The following is an 18136-nucleotide window of genomic DNA, read 5'->3' as shown; positions in this document are numbered from 1 at the left end:
GCCGAATGAGCTTAGCTTACGTATGATGTGGAGTCGTTCTCTGTAGTGGTAGTAGGCCGAATGAGCTTAGCTTACGTATGATGTGGAGTCGTTCTCTGTAGTGGTAGTAGGCCGAATGAGCTTAGCTTACGTATGATGTGGAGTCGTTCTCTGTAGTGGTAGTAGGCCGAATGAGCTTAGCTTACGTATGATGTGGAGTCGTTCTCTGTAGTGGTAGTAGGCCGAATGAGCTTAGCTTACGTATGATGTGGAGTCGATCTCTGTAGTGTTGGCTGGAGCCGAACTGAAGATTCTGTCGTGATGAATACTTGATTAACTAGTAAGAGAGCGAGGGCGTCAAGCGCGTGTCCTTAAATATCCTAGGACAAGCTTGCGAATCATTATTGGATTATTGGATCACTCTTGTCATGCCGATTGTTAGAGTGACGTCACTAGAGTCTAGCCTTGGGGAATTCGTCGGCCTTGTTAGTCGGAATTGTAATGTAATATTCGTATATTTTACGTATCGAAGGTTCCCGATTTTACAGAATTGTGTTTATGACTCGACGCGCAAATGTTTCTAACTAAGCACAGGTGTCTTTACCTCTCCCACTTCGTATACCGCTTAAGACTGCTATAATCCGTAACACTGGTGGTCTTAGTCTAATTCTAAACATACATAATTATTAAGTTTTTCATGTGGTATTAAATTTAAAAAAAACCTGTTTTTATATTAGTTATTTAAAAAGTATAAACATTGAAATGATATAAATTAATAAAAGTACTTTTACACCTTTAAGTATTGTAATTAAATATTTTTATTTTTTTAAATAATTTGTTTAAAAATCAAATGATTAATTTGTACACCAAATATATTTCGTTTTTAAAGATTCTTGTAATTTATTTAATATAATGAAACAGAATAGTTAATAGTAATGAAAACATTGAATCATATAATTAAATTTTTTTTGTAGTGAAGTTAAAGAATAATATAACTTAGGAATTATTCAAATTTTATATATTTATTTTAAAATAAACAATTTATTACATAAATATATTACCAATAAAAAATGAAGTTAATTTGCATTCATATTTATGAAAGCTTCTAATACTGACACTTCTGCATGTATAGCTACAAAAACCGATAACTGAACAATCCGGACACCCATATATTACTTTACACCTATAATAAAAAATTATATATTATATAATTTATAAAATAATTTATAATATAATTTATAAACAACATTTTCAATTATTAAAATGTTAATTTATAAATTTATTTATTTGTCTGCAATGTTTGGAAAACATTAAAGGGTATTGTTCGGATTTAAAGGGTTAGCTTATGGCTCGAACTGCCAATTCAATAGTTCAGTGGATTAGTCTCTCGGCAGGATAATTTTAAAGGAAATCAATAACGGACAAGGCTGAAAAATATAATGTATTTATTTTAAAACAAGGTTTAATGAGTGTAAACAATTATAATAATATTGCACTGTTGTGTAGAGAGAGATAATTCTATTGAAGTAATGAGGGTGTGTGCTTGTATTCTTGATTATTGTAGCTTCCATGGATATGACTAAGTATCTTGAAATTGAGGTAATGCTGATGTAGTCAATCAATCATGCTTGTGAGGTAGCATGAGAAGATGGTAGTTGAATCAAGTATGTTTGAAGTATGAATAACTATACTTGATATGATGTAAGATGTTTAATGGAATTTATTAAGTAATCAATTGTGTCTTTAATTATGTAAAGGGACAGTAGAAGAATCTAGTCACAGGTAAAAGCAATTAATGGTAAGATTTCTAATTCGTGAAGGATTTAATAATCTGTATTTATATAGTCTATTAGTTGATCTGTTGTTATCCTTCTTTGACAATGTGTGTGAAGCACAGTGACTCTTGCGTCATCTGTTCAGGGCCTGTACGAAGTCGAGGGATCAGTTCGAGAGAGTATAAGTGTGCCCGATCGACTGTAGCGCGAGATGTGACTTGTTTATTTATTGATATAAACGTGTACCTGATGAACAGCTGTCTAGGTGTATTAGATGCTGTGTAGTTGATGTTCCCCTTGATTACTATTCCATTGGCTTCACTGTAATCACTATCTAATCTGCTGATTTCTTATTCTTATGCATGCGTGTATTCTTAACTATGCTGCCGAAAATATGGCCACGCGCCGTCTTCACAGTATACTAAAAACACTGAGCGGCAGTTATGCGTGAGTGAACGCGAAGTGATATTACAAATGAGCCTTTTGACATAATATACACACACGAACCGAAGGCTTGATCGTTCCGTGGCGGCTCTGCTGAAAATACCGACCGTTCCATGGCGGTCCTGCTGAGGGCAGATCGAGACCCGTATGCCATGGCTTCTACTGGTATATGATTGAATCGGTTCACTATAGTCGGTCACTGCGGTCGGGTCACGGCAAGATGTTAGCCGCAAGCGCAGTTGAGCGAGGGTGGTACAGCAAGAGATGATTTTGAGCGGAGGTATCTTCAGCTCGAGTACCCGTCCCGGTCTGCACGTGCGGGCCAGTCTAGGCGCACATGCGGTACGCCGGACAGCGCGTCTGACCTTGTTTTTGTTTGAAATTCATGGGACTGCATCAATCCCAAACACGAACAACGTTTTTTTGATATATTTTTTTATATATAAAACATAATAATTTGATTTCACGATATGTCATTATAAGTAATGTATTTCAGGTTTGTGTTTTATTATTCATCAAAACTCAATATGATTATAATTTTTTATTATAAGATAATATACATTAAATTTTCTTACTTATTTCAGAAATATTTATCATAGTTTTACTAAAATAAATATATCAATTCAAATATAAGAATTAATTTAAAATTTTAGAAAAAGACAATGTCAAATTTTTTTTTTTAAATATTATTTCAAGCAATATTAATATGATAATATTTGGCTATTACTACATTTATTTCTATAATATTTATCGATATTTTATATATATATTATTAATTATATTCATTTCTATTATCATTTAATTTCTACATAACAATTAAAGTAAAAAAAACTTTTTCTAGGGATATGAGTAAAGAAAATTGATATCAAAGAATTTTATTTAATAAAAGAAAATAATATTGCATTATAAATAATAAAAACTTTTCTTCAAAAATTACTTCAATAGTTATTTTTTAATTACTTAAAGATCAGAAACATAATAATATTTACTAAAATTTTAAAAATTATTCTTAGCTGAGATTTGTCAGATATGTGAAACATCTTAGCAGTTTTAAACAATAATCAATGGAAATATGTATTGGCCATAAGTGACTGTACCAAATATGTTGATTTATAATCCCACTCGACTAAAGTATATATTGTTCAATAGATTCCAATGTCTCAAGAGCAATACCTATCAACAGACAAGGCGAGGGTAAAGTGCCGATCTTAAAGAAAGCTCAATTGTTTCATCATATTATAACTAAAATACGTGATACAAACGTGATACGTGTACAATTGGATTTCGAAAAATTTTACTGAAAATATAAAATAAAATTAATTATTAGTCGTCTATTAGTACTTTATATACTCGATTCTATTATCTTTCCTCATAATTCGCTATTATCAATGAGCTAACAATATTTTGATTTTTATGCATATACAATAAAAAGGAAGACAAATATAACTATAATTTCTGTGCATCAGTTCATTAATTTCGTACTTAATTCAATTTTATCAAGATATTCAATCTGTAACATACAGAAATGAAATATCCTGAATTTATTATTGGTAAACTTTAAATCATAATTACAATTTAATTACATTTAGAAAAATATATCAGAAAATTAATTCTTTTTAATAATTTATATAAGTTTGATCATGTAACATAATATTTTAATACATGTAAATAAAATAAAATTTGTACGAATACACTAATTAAGTTTTAGTTATATGCAAAATTCTATTATCTCAATTTTTTTATTATTATTATAAATTTTTTTATTATAAATCATTCTTATTATTATAAATTAAGAGTATATTTTTAGTATTAAAATCAAATTATTATAAACTTAAAAGATATTTATTTATAAAATATATAATCTAAAATCTAACGAAAAAAGATGTTTACAAATGAATAAAAATATGAACAAATTAAAGAGTTAAAATATGCCACAAAGAGTTAAAATATGCCACAAAGAGTTAAAAGAGCAGGGATATCTGAAAAATAATTAAAAAATTTAAGTTAATAAAAATTGCTTAATGGAAATCTCGGGTAACAGTAAGCAAATGGAAGTATTTTATAAAGTGTTGTGTAAATATGTCGGAAAAAATAAACTATATACACAAAACCGATGTGTACATTTGATGTAGATACACGTGGCTACCGGAAGATGAAGATTCGACAAGAATGGAAGGGCCACGATCAGTTCTGTCTACCTCTACCCAACAAATGTCTTCTGTACAACATCTCCAGTCGCAACAGCAGGCATCGTCACAAATAACAAAACCAAAGCATGTAAGTTTCGCAAGATCGCATACGTTGACGTCATTCGACATGCCACATACAAAGAGCTCACCAAGCCCGCACAATCAAGAGCGGCTGATAGATTCCCAGCCAACAGTTTACAACTCCATGACCGCAGCTCTCGGGATAACGCATGCTTATTCCCAACCTGAACCTCGTATCCTCGTTTTCGGTGAGCATTTAAATTTCTACTACGAATTCTGTTTTAGTTTTCTCGCTTTCCATTGATAACATATGTATTTTAAACAAAACTTGGCAGTTGGATAATAATAAATAAATGTCTAAGTATGTGTCACACTTATTGGTTTTGTAAATCTATCTTTGGATATATAATAAAAGTATTTATAAGCCATTGAATCAATCAATTACTTAATGTAATAATAATTACTATTGTTTAATATTTTTATCACTATTAAATATTTAATATATATAAAACAAGTTTTTTGAAATAATACTATTTATTATAATAATCAAACTAAGAATATTATTTATGTCATTCAAATTTATGAAAAATATATTTAAATAATATATAATTGATAAAGTATATTAAAAACAAATATTTTAAGAATTATTATCAGACACTTGTTGAATGTTCATTTAACTGATCTTCATTTGAATGTTTATTTAAGTTTGTTTCACATTTTATTAGAATTTATAAAATTTTATAAACATAATCAAACTAGTTTTATATATATTATAAAAAATAGGTAAGTCGTGATAATTAAAAATTAAAAAAAAATAAATTAAAAAAAAAATTAAAAATACACATCGTTTTATTAATTAGGGATAAATAAAAATAAAATAAAAATTGTTAATTAAATAATAAATATAAACATTTTATTCGCTTTAAAATTTTAACACTATTTTTCAGAAGTGTTTTTTTAAATCATTTAAAAAAATCAATGTCTTTCTGATTAATTGTGATGCTTGACTTTATTCCATGTTATTGAATAAGCAATAAATTATTTAAAATCTAAAATTTATAATTTCAAAAACATATTAATAATTAGAAAAAGTATATGAACTGAATCATAATTTTATATAATAAAAGTTCTATAATTTATCTCTCTCAGAATTACAATATTAAATTAAAGGAATTTGTATATAAATATGGACAGATTATAAGTTAAATGTTTCTAAAAATTTATTTTGTCCGCATTCTGAATTTTTTCTTATATTTTAATTAAATACAAAATTATAATAATGAATAATTTAAAAAATTTCATATTGTTTACTTTTTTAATTATTTTCAATCATTTGGAAATCCACTGCCACAAATCAAATTAAAGCGAATTAATATATTGCAAATGTTACGAGATGGGTAAAGCAGAAAAAGCGTAAATCGATTGCGTGTTATTAATAATACTAAAAAAAAGGAAATTATATCTATCCCTCCTCTGTCTGTCTGTCTCTCTCTCTCTCTCTCTATATATATATATATATATATATCTTTTCTTTATTTACTTGTAAACTGTGATCTCTGTTTATAGCTATATATAAAACATTATATTATTATAAAAGATATAAAATCTTATGTTAATATTAAATTATTATATTAAAACAAACCATTAATTTGTACAGTGAGAAATGTACTACAAAGCCGTACTACCGATGCGAATTTGGGAAGTAGAGGTAACGGGCCTATCTATTCGTTGTAATATATGTATGTTTACAGATTTAAAATTTAACACAAGTTTTGTTTATTATCATATGTTTTATATAATTACAATAACTAATAAATATTAAACAATATAAAATATTTTGTAAATTGTACACCTTGACCGTGTCAAAATAAATGTATTTCCAAAGAAGTGACTAGATTTACAATACCGATACATGTTGTGCTAAACATAGAGAAGCAGCCAAAACGCGGTACAATGAAAGCACAAGCAACGCAAACGGAAACGGGACTCGGATTGCGAGGACGCGCGGCACCTGTGACTCTGAGCCCCCGCACTATACACCGAGTGAAAATGGTATCGCAGGGTGCTCAAACAAACGGCATCCCTAATGGACGTAAATTGACTAAAAGCTACTCTGAGGCAGGTCAGCTGAGTACTCCATTAAGCGTGGGTAAAACTGTTAAGGAGGAAAACGGTGAACACGAACCTTTGCAACGGACGCAAAGCGAAGAACCGCCGAGATCACCCTTCATTGACGACATTCCCATGCACAAGCCAAATTTTAAAGGCCAACTATCAAACGGAAATCTATACTTAGAGCGACTGGTCAGTTAATCTTTAAATGCTTCAATTAAAACTTTATTCATTGGATTCGTTAATTACATGCAGAATATTGGAAATATTCATTAATATGATAACTGCTTTAATTTATATTAATATTGAACTAAATAATTGAACTAAATGCATTCAAGTATAAATTACTATATATTTATCAAAAACTTTTATTTATAAAACCAAAATAAAAACAAATATAAGATTTCATATCCGATTTTATAATGGAATGTTTAAATAAAATATAGTGTAGAAATATGATTACATTGCCAATATTTTTTATTATAATAATAATACAATATAATACTACTAAAAACTAAAAATAGAACATAATACTACTAAAAACTGAAAATAGACCATAATACTGCTGAAATATAATCATAATACAATATGAATATTCTATATAAAGTAATGATGAAGAATTTTGACCAAGAACGTCATTTAACAAGTAAAAAATTTACTTACCATAAGTTTTCTTTATATCATTTCATGAATATTTTTATTTCCCTGATACAGTAATGGAACACGTGATTTCGATAAAATAAATTACTATAAAATGAAATAAAAAGCTATATGAATGTAAAAAATAAATTTTATTATAAAATCAAAACAATTGTGATTCGTCAAATTACCTAAATTTATTTTAAAAACTCCAAATGAAATTTATATTTAATATTATGCTTAAATTAAAAACATAACAGGAAGTTTTATGCACAACATTGTTTTAAAGTTCTTGTTCAAGATAAAAATTATATTTTCAGAGAAACTACTTAGAATATATAGGATTAAAATAAAAAAATAAAGATAATTGATTGATAAGACATTTGGATGTATAATTATTAATGCAATTACAGGGTAAAAAGAATGATTTAGACTTTGAGGATGAAGAAATTCTCATAGATTTTAAGCCCGCATTGGTCTCACCGGATGCGCGAGCTCTACTGAATGATATGGTACAACCTTATCGCAAATACGTTACCTTACAGAAGACCCTATCCGATGGTGAAATTCAAGTAGAAAGACGAGAATTAATTGGTGAAGCTAGCGAGCCAAGTTATCCTCATACTTGCCGTAGAAATCATGAAGATCCTTGGATCAGAAAACTACGTGCGCCCGTCCAATTTTCCTCTACACCGGAGGATCTTTCATTGCTTAGGGTTGCATCGTCACCAAATGATCACAATGATGAGGTATATTATGTATCTAGACATACTGATTAATAATTATTCATAAGGTATTTCAAAATCTCAACATATTCACATATATATATATAATACTTTACATCTGTAATAAAATAAATATGGATTTCTTTAAATGAAATAAACGTATTTTCCTTAATACTTAAACAAAAATTTTAGAATCTTTAGAATGATTAAAAATAAATATTAAAAGTATTATATAAAAGGGTTTGAAATAATAAAAACTAATTTAAGTAGAATGATTCTATTTCTAATAAAAATAATTCAAAAAATGAATGTAAGAAATGTAAATTAATTGGTGAAAGTTCAAATCTTAGAAATAAAAAGAATTTTGTATGTCCTACATCAAAACTGGATTAATATAAACATACATTGTAAAAATAATATCTGGAAGAAAGAAACAATTTCCTAAAACGCAATTATTTATTTTTTAAGATATATATGTAATCTCTTTCTCTATTGTTTATAAATTGTTAATTGTTACATTATCTATTAAAGTTATCTTTTTTACATATTAAATTTAAAAATTTCAATCTATAATAAGTGATACTTAAATTTTTTTTTTAAATTTAAGGAGTTTCATGAAAATCTTATTCATCGAGGACTTTTTCGAAAAAGAAGTGTTTCTCTTGAAGATGGTGTGCAAGTTCTGTCAATGAATGAATGTATTCTACCAAGATCGCTTCCAACGTCACCGACATCATCTACACCAGGTACAAATAAAATTATTTTATATCATTTCATGTATTTATGATATTTATAATATTATAAATCTACCATTTTTAATAACTACAACGTATATTAAATGTCGATTATATATGTTTGTATATATATATATATATAAACAAAAAAATTTAAATAATGTATACTTCAAAATTCAGAATAAAAAGAACTCGAACATATTGTAGCTTATACAGTTTCTCTAATTTTAATAAAATTGAATTCTCATTCAATATTAATTATTATATTATTTCTATGTCAATGTTGAACATTTAATAATTAAGTGTGATACAATACGTAAAAAAAAATTACTGTATGGAAAAAAATTATCAATTTACCGTCGATATTCTCTTATTATATAGAGTGAGGTATTGCTTTTTAGCCTTTCATTACTGTAATATAAATTACAATATAATTTGAAACAAAAATATAGTGTAAAACATCGATGAATAAATTAGCTAATTGGTCATGTGTAATATTAATTTTGCATTTTAATATCTCGCAGTACTCTATAAATAATAATATATGAAATCTGATTATTCAAAACATAGTTTATTTAAAATACATTTTATTAGTTTCCTCTAAAATACTAAGTACATCGCATGAAACACCGATCATAGCGATGGATATTCAACATCAGTTTCTACATGCGAGTATCCTATCGTCCTTTGCCTCGAGTGACTCTTTAGGAAACGATGGAACAAAAGATCATAGCGACGGTACCTGGAACGAGTCACAGGCGACAGTTTTGCAGGCCGATTCACTTGCTTTACTAACGCCATCTACCAAGCGTCGACACCTACTTATACTTCAACATCAACAACGATCTTCTATAGACACAGATGCCCTCGACGTTGAGGACGACATGAGTATATATCGTTCAAACCCCCGAATAAGACTCGAAGCTTCGACTCCCGTTTCCCATGCTCCTAGGTAAATGTTTCCAACTTATTTTTATGATAAAAATCTGTATATTAGCATATTATCTATAGCTATTAATTAACTCATATATCCTTAAGATTTACTTTCGTTATTAATACACAGTTCATGCTTAAAAACTTAATTAACTTATAGTATAAAATAAAAAGTAAATTTTTATAAACTACAATATTTATATCTATTCTTATAACATCAAATTTTATAATTTAAAAGAACTCATAAATTTATTAAAATTATTTTAAAATGTGAAATATTGTTTTTCAATGTCATATACTAATTACATAATTATACTAAATATATAAAATACTTTTGATGCACTGTTATTATTATCTGATTAGAAACTTACAAATCTGAAATTGCATATAAATATCATAATAATATATAAAAAAAATACGTATAAAGTTCTATTAATAAATTTAAATATATTTAAAAACTATACTTTCTTTATAATATTTAATATTCAAGTTAACCAGATGCAATTCATATTACTATTGAGTTATTACTTGAAGATTCATTTTTTAACTTACAATTATTTGCAATAATATTATTATTTATATACTTATCTTGTATTTTTATTGTGTAAATTCTTCTTCATAAAAATAAAAATATTTAGAAAGATTTATTTGTAACATAGTGTTGATACTACATACTCAAGCATAAATGATCGACCACGGATAGGCTTTTTACAACGAAATCCTGGACTACCACTGTCTGAGCAACAATCTCAGTCTTCCAGTGAGTTTGGGCTCAACAGAACTGGCACAACAGATATTAGCGAAACATCGACGATTGATGACTATATCACTGCCAATACAACTAGTAGAGGAAGCACCTTAGGTACATCTATGACAACGGGCTCTCCATCGAGGTCACCCTATCTGCCTACGGGTATTTCCGGACCCACTGCAGCAACTGCCACAACCGCAGATGGCAGTTCCTTCGAAAGTGCCAGTTCAATTTATAGTTTAACCAGAAGCGAGGTACAATTTTCATTTGTATGATTAATATCAAGACTTTTTTTAAATTGGTATTGCAGCAATGCAGAATCATGGTACATTTCGAAGGTTTATTAAAATATAGAAATAATATTCTGAAAAATTCTAACTATATGTGAAAATTTAACCAAATCAATTATTTAAGAATATTTCAATTATTATATTATTATAAAATTATATTTATGTAAATAAATTATTATTACTTAATAAATTATGAAACATGAGTTGCTAGATTATATATAATTACAAAAATTTTAAATTATTAGAATTAATAACAATTTATTTATTTAACTATTTAAAAATAGGTTATCAAAACATTTTGAATTATTAATCTATGACTTTCACATTAAATACATATTTCTATAAATATGAAGACGCTCCCAGATATATACTTTAATAGGATAGAAACTTCTACAAATTTTGTAGATATATTTTATAATTATTCGAATTTATATAGTATTTTTTGTATATTAATATCTAATACATCATAATATATTCAAATTGATAAAATCAATGGTTTGTAATCTCCAATTAAATATTAATTTAAAAAATCTATGTTTAAAGCAATTTTAATGAAAAATTGTACAATTGATTCCTATATATACTTCAAAATTATACAAATAGCTCATTAACCTTTCAATTTTCATAATCTGCAGTAGAATAAAAACAAGTTACTTTTGAATAAAAATTCGTATAAAAATTGTGTACTAATTAATATCGATGATATTTTGTTTTACAGAAATAATAAAATGTAATAAAATAAAAGTTCAAATATGAAATACGTAGAAGAATTTATTTTCATTTAATACATTATTTTACAAGGTATTATTAATTTATTTATGTCAAGCTATATCGTTTTAAATTATGAATAAAATCAATCCAATTTTTCTATGAATTTTAAAGATTTGTATTATCGATTACTTTTTATCATGTTATATAATAAAGTCATATAATAACATTTAACGAATTTATATCTTATTTTGTTTGTTGAGCATTTTAATACTATTATTTATTTAATATGAACATCATTTATAGATATGACAAAAATTTGAATTTTTTTATAGAAATCAAAGTATTATTATAGATAATTGATCATATTGTCTTACTTTACATAAAATATAATTCGTTAAAAAGCTCAAAGTGATCGAAACTTTACTAGAAATTTCTTATAACTGTACAGGTTAATATCATTTTATGCGGATAATAAACAAATATTTTTAAATATATTTATATATTTTAGATATTTTTCATATAGCAATTATTACATCCAATATTATATCTACTACTTTGAAATATATTAGATCATGAAAAAATATTTGATAAAGAGCATAGAAGTCATAGGTATTCTAAAAATGTATCGCGCATAATCGAACCAAGAAAAATTAAAAATTAACGTATAATTAATCCGTATATTATTTACTCATACGTTAATTATATGTTTCATACATTATACATGTACTCTTTCAACTGTATATACGTTTTCTTTTTAATAAGCCAAAACCAAAATTGTTCAATTTAATGTCGAATAAAAAATAAATGTTAGTTAAATTAATTAGTTACTGTTAACTTTCAAAAAGTTCCCTACATAAAGTCAACTATAATGAATCAGGTTATTCTCGAGGAACCGAGTAGTCCCAGCAAACTCAAAGACAAATCTGATCCACAATATATTATACAGCAACCATCGTCTCCTATGAGATCGACGAGTAGTAGTAGTTCTGGCAGCTATGATCTCGAGGACGCAATGCCTGAAACCATTCAAGATCTTTATAAGCCTTCATCACACAGTACTGAAGGTGGTCAAGAAATTGATGTTAGTATTTCGAATATATATCAATTTTTACTTTATTCAATCCTTTTACCATAACATATTTTATGTTTGAAAAAGAGAAAATATGCAATACATGATTAAACGTTGAAATATTAAAGTTAAAAAGGAAAATGTATAATTTCCATGAATTAATAATTAACATGTTAATTTTAAAATGTTAAATGCACTATTTACATTATACAAGAAGCATGCTAAATAATTTATATAAAAGATTTAAAATCGAATCTAGCTCAAGTGTTTGTTTAGCACAAAAATGATAAGTCATAAAATTATATATATTCTAGGAAGGACATCACTCATCATCTGGCGGTTACGCTGAATCACCTCCAGAATTACAATTATGGTCCGAGGGGGGACGTCACTGCAAAAAGAAGAGTTTTGCCCTCGATTTCTCATCGGGGATAGAATTTTCCAATGGTCCAAATGAATCCAATTTAGTAACAACTAGCCGATCTATAAAAGCTGACGAAGCTTTCAGTCCCACACCCAGTTACCGACATCGTTCCCGTTCAAAAATCGTCAATATCCGCTCTCCCCATCGCAGTAATAAGCGCCGTACATTCGGAACATCAGAATCCTTACTCCAGTCAACAACTGTAGCAATGGTCCAGCATCAGCTGAACCGAAGTCCACAAAATGACGAGTGGCGCGAGCAATTGGATGAGGCTGGACATGTACAAACAAGCGATGACTCGAGCTGCAGCCACCATTACTATATGCACCATCATCACCAGCATTATCACGTATACAGAGAATCTAGCGAATTAGCAACTACACGGTATAGAAGGACAAGAGATAGCCCAAGGAGAAAGAACAGCTCACATGCATCAGCTGGACGACGAAGTAACGAGGTATAATATTTAGAAGCTAGTAGATTAAAAAAATCAGAACTGGAATTAACTTTATTACTAATTATACGGTCTTATATCACTTCTTTTTGTATAGAAATTAATCGATTAAAATAATTAATTGTATTAAATTAATTTATTATAATTAATGGAGAGTTATTAATATAAATTTTTTAAATCTACGTGTGAAAATCTAATAGTCTTTTTTATATATAACATCAAAAATATTACAAATTCATTGGTTTATTTATATTAAAACACTCAAGATAACTTAATTCTTAACATATCTTTGATAAATGCTCATTTTCAATATAATATAGCATAGTCATGTAAAAAACTTATTCTAAAAAATTCATAATATACAAATGGATGTGAGAATAATTGAAAATATTCAACTATTAATATTAGCATTAAATATTATAAAAAATGCAAACTACAAATATATATTTTTGCTATTTCATATTATTAAAAATATCATTATATTTATTATAAATATTTTATTATAATAAAATCTTAATCATTTGAACCATTTATTTGAGGATAATCAAAAGATATTTTAATTAAATATTCTTGTTTAATAAAAATCTTTTTCTATTCTTAAATGCAAGGCATTCTTACAATTATTATTTAATTTAGAAGTATTATGTCATTAGTTGACTAAATCTTTGACAATAAAAATCTTATCATGGCTATTGTTATTATAATTTCGAAAAAAGTAATTATTTAATTTTATTATCTATTTTACTATCAAACATTATACAAACGTTATTATTTGTAATTTCATATAATATTATTATTTACTATTAATATTAACGTTTATTCAATTTTTTTATATGAATCAAAAAACCAATGATAAAATGTGTACACGAAGTATAAAACGGCTACATTAAAATTGATAAAAAATATAAAGATATGTAACTAACTATGAATACTAATATTTTAAATAAATACCTTAAACTTATTATATTTATCAAGTAAAAATATTAACAGTAATATAGCTTAATTAAAAATTGTATTATGTTAATATTCTCTTAAGTAAATATAAATAAAGTTAAATAGGCTATGCATGAAGTAATTAAAAAAAATATATACTATAAAAAGTTGAAATGTATTTAAGTAACAATTGTGGAGTTTTAAGTTTCATAAACGTACAGTTACATAGAAACGTGCAACAGAATAGTACAAAAATTGTTATACAAAATAAAAACTTTAATTTATTTATAAAAATCATTAAATTACTTTAATTTAAATAATACCATTATATAAAATTTTTATATATGATTCATAAAATTATAATTTGTATACTCTTGATAAAATCAGAATAAAAATGTACCATCTCCATTTAAAAATTTGTCAATTCTTAAAGAAACCGAAAAAAAATTATTTACATAATAAATATAGTACCATAAATATGGCATCAATTACTTGGTTCTTTATGCCATTAATTATGAAATAATATTCAGTAGGAAATGAATAGTCTTACTAACGTATAACACTTTCAAATGATCTAACTCCTTCAGACTGAATTACGATAAAATCTTTTATGAAAACATCTAATAATTGTCATCGATAATTATTAATTTTCTTGATATGATTGAGAAATCGGCAAGGTTAACGTATTAATATTTAACCGATAATCATAAATCTGAGAAATAGATCTGAGAATGAGAAATAGCAAGGAAGAAAGTCTTTGGCACAGGATAGAAATGCAGCACTGACTGGGAGTCTACCACGGCGACGTTCGCGTGCTATAGAATACTCATGTTCGAGTCGGCTAAGCCCTAGCATTGGTAACCGTTATAACCTGAATTCGGGTAACAGCAATGGCCGTTCAACAAACATTGCGAAGTCATCAAGTCCTGAAGTAAGACTGAAGGCACTTTCGGCAGAGAGTCTCAGATCCGTGAGCCCCGGCAGCGACAACGTTTTTTATAATTTCGAGGACGGGTATCTGGACCAAACACACTGTCATCATTGCGGAAGAGAGGTCATTTTACATTTATTCGTTTTTTTCATTCCTTATATAATATACCATTTCTTATATAATGTACCATTCTTGATTACTTATGCATATTAAACTGATAAAAATACAATTTGTATGAATTATAAACAATGTTGGTAGATTTCTTATTCGTGGCATATATTCTTGTAGAACAATCCTCTGAATATTTCAAAGGAACAGAATTAAATTATTAAATTGATCATTAATGCACATTCTAAATATAAATTAAATAAATTCTTAAAATGTATTCATATTTTATTACAATATTAGTGTAATCCTTTACATTTAATGCAAATATCTACTATTAATATTAAATAAAATATCATATATGAAATTCACCTTTTAATATATAGATATAAATACAAATATATAATATTTATTTTCATTGATAATACATAAAGATCGAAATATTTGTGAACCTACAAAATCAAAAATATAATATTAATAAAATAGTTTTTTCTTATCATAAAAATAAAATTACACTAATTGCACATGAATTAATACAAATTTTGTATTCAACGGGATATTCAATTTTTTTCACAACTAAAATTAAATTTATAATATTTGTAATAATTTGATTAAGATTTTATATCAATATTTTTATTGTATAATTAAATTATATAATTATATTTAATAATAAATTTATTAGTAAATACTTTATATATATATATATATCTTTTATTCAATTTTATTTAATGTTTAATTAAATTAATATATCTTATTAATTAATAAGAATATTTTTTATTAAATTTATAACTAATTATGGATTGATTTTAAAGGTGCACGAAGAAATCGTTCAACCTCCAGCAGGATTTGCAGATTCTCCAGGAGCGAGCCATCGATCAACATCGAAGCATATAGTGGGTCAACGATTATTCAAAAAATTCGATAAGCGTTATAGATCTGAAGATCATGCCGATCGACGTCATCATCAAAACTGCGTAGGACGATCAGACGTTCGGGCCAAATCCGAGGAAAGAGGTGGCAAACCGAACAATCGATACGAAGAGGAGTTTAACAGAAAAAGACTTCACACTCGAAGCACTGAAGCAAGCATGGAAATCTTAACGGGTACACTTAATTTCCTTTTTTTCATTATCAAATAATATATCTGTACATAATATTTCTGCACAAAATTAAATAACAGAAATGAATTGAGATTTTTTACAACTATTAGCTGAATATAATACATTAGAATTGTTAAATTTTTTAAAAATAAAAGCAAAAATAGTTTACACTATTTTATAAATTGTATATTTTTCTATGAATGTATACAAAATGAGTTATATAAAATAAATAATACAATAACATTTATCTGATAAATGAATATAATAATCAAAATATAAAAACGCTTTATTTGTTGAATTAATTTATGGTATTTGATAAATATATACACTAGATGCATATTTAAAAATATTTGAAATTCTACAATACACGACAAACATAATTTACTCATATGAAAATGGCGAATACTGAAAGAACATTAAATAATATTATTTATTTCATATAAATACATGAGATTATTTAAAATTCGTGAAATTTAATTTCATGTTCATAAAATGATTTTGACTAAAATGTTTTAACAAATTATACATCAATTTATAAACATAATGTTTAACCTTAATAAGTTTACTTATATTAAATTAATTATAATTTTGTTTAAATATTATTATGAAGTATTGTTATTAAAAATGTATTTAAAAAAAAATTAAAATTCAATGAAATACATTACTTTAAATGATTTATTTAGAATTATTTAGTATTATTATCACCAAATAAAATTAAATTAATTATAAAAATATACAAAACACAAGTGTATAATTATTATAAAAATATAATTATCTCAAAATAAAACAATACGAATATTATTATTTAAATTAGTAATTTTCATTAAAAATATAACATATTGTAGCTTCAGAATATGAGATGCGATGACACAATATACATTATAATATAATCTAATATTTTTTCAATAAACGTAATAAAAACATGATTTAATAAATAAATAACCCAAAAGGTCGAGAAGATGAAGACGCATATGTTGAGCCGTATACGAGTGGCGAATGGATCTACATTGGAGAATTGGAAGAGAGCCAGGTATGGAAGCGACCTGATAGTAAGGATGGCGACGATGAATTAGAGTGGTATACGGAACGAAGAGTATCCCAGGAATCTACAGATAGTGAAAGAAACTTTAGACAAAAATACCAAGCGGCTACGCATAGGATGGTACATCGAAAAAGTAGTGGCGAAATGTATAAAAGGATACAAACTAAGTGTTTTGGTAAGTTGATTTTATATTTCATATTTATCATTCCGAATCTTTAGAAATCTGTAGCTTCGATTTTATTTCTGCATAATATAATTCCAAATCTCAACATTACAGTAAAAAAAATATATTAATCAAGAATTCGCAGCTTATTTTTCCATACATTTATTATTATCAATTTAGATAAGCTGTAAATATATGTATTACTTTTCAAAATGTAAGTTATTCAATGTAATATTTAATGCAATTTATTAAAATAATTTAATGAATATCTCACATTTGGTTTAAAATAAAGGAATACAAATGCAAATATTTATTAGAATTTCGTTGCGTGAATCTGTTTTTAATTTATATAATTAAAATTAAGTTATAAATAATTATATAACGTATTTGGAATAACCTTTTATATTAATGAAAAATTCTTATTTAAAACTCTTATCTTCGACTCATCTTCATCAATTTTCTCCGAATTTATAGTTAAACCAGTATCTTAAGACTTTCTATTAATACATTATTTTAAAAAATAATTTAAAGAATATAATTCGCTGATTAGTTTTATCATGTATTATAATTAAAAAATATAATTTATACATTTAATATATTCAAATGTAAATA

General features: G+C 26.3%; 1 protein-coding gene across 1 annotated transcript in view; it reads left to right on the top strand.

Annotated features, from left to right (window-relative positions):
* Nucleotides 1-18136, top strand: part of LOC105367297 (uncharacterized) — a 47656-nt gene that overhangs the window by 11108 nt on the left and 18412 nt on the right. Inside the window, 11 exon segments of the mRNA XM_011505992.1 lie at nucleotides 4331-4656; nucleotides 6339-6712; nucleotides 7573-7908; nucleotides 8492-8630; nucleotides 9213-9570; nucleotides 10190-10556; nucleotides 12181-12384; nucleotides 12687-13253; nucleotides 14950-15237; nucleotides 16032-16323; nucleotides 17270-17536. Coding sequence (XP_011504294.1) covers nucleotides 4331-4656; nucleotides 6339-6712; nucleotides 7573-7908; nucleotides 8492-8630; nucleotides 9213-9570; nucleotides 10190-10556; nucleotides 12181-12384; nucleotides 12687-13253; nucleotides 14950-15237; nucleotides 16032-16323; nucleotides 17270-17536 — 3518 coding nt within the window.

The sequence above is a fragment of the Ceratosolen solmsi genome, unplaced genomic scaffold (genome assembly GCF_000503995.2).
Source record: "Ceratosolen solmsi marchali unplaced genomic scaffold, CerSol_1.0 scaffold10, whole genome shotgun sequence".
Lineage (NCBI taxonomy): Eukaryota > Metazoa > Arthropoda > Insecta > Hymenoptera > Agaonidae > Ceratosolen > Ceratosolen solmsi.
This window is presented reverse-complemented; position numbering and strand designations above follow the sequence as displayed.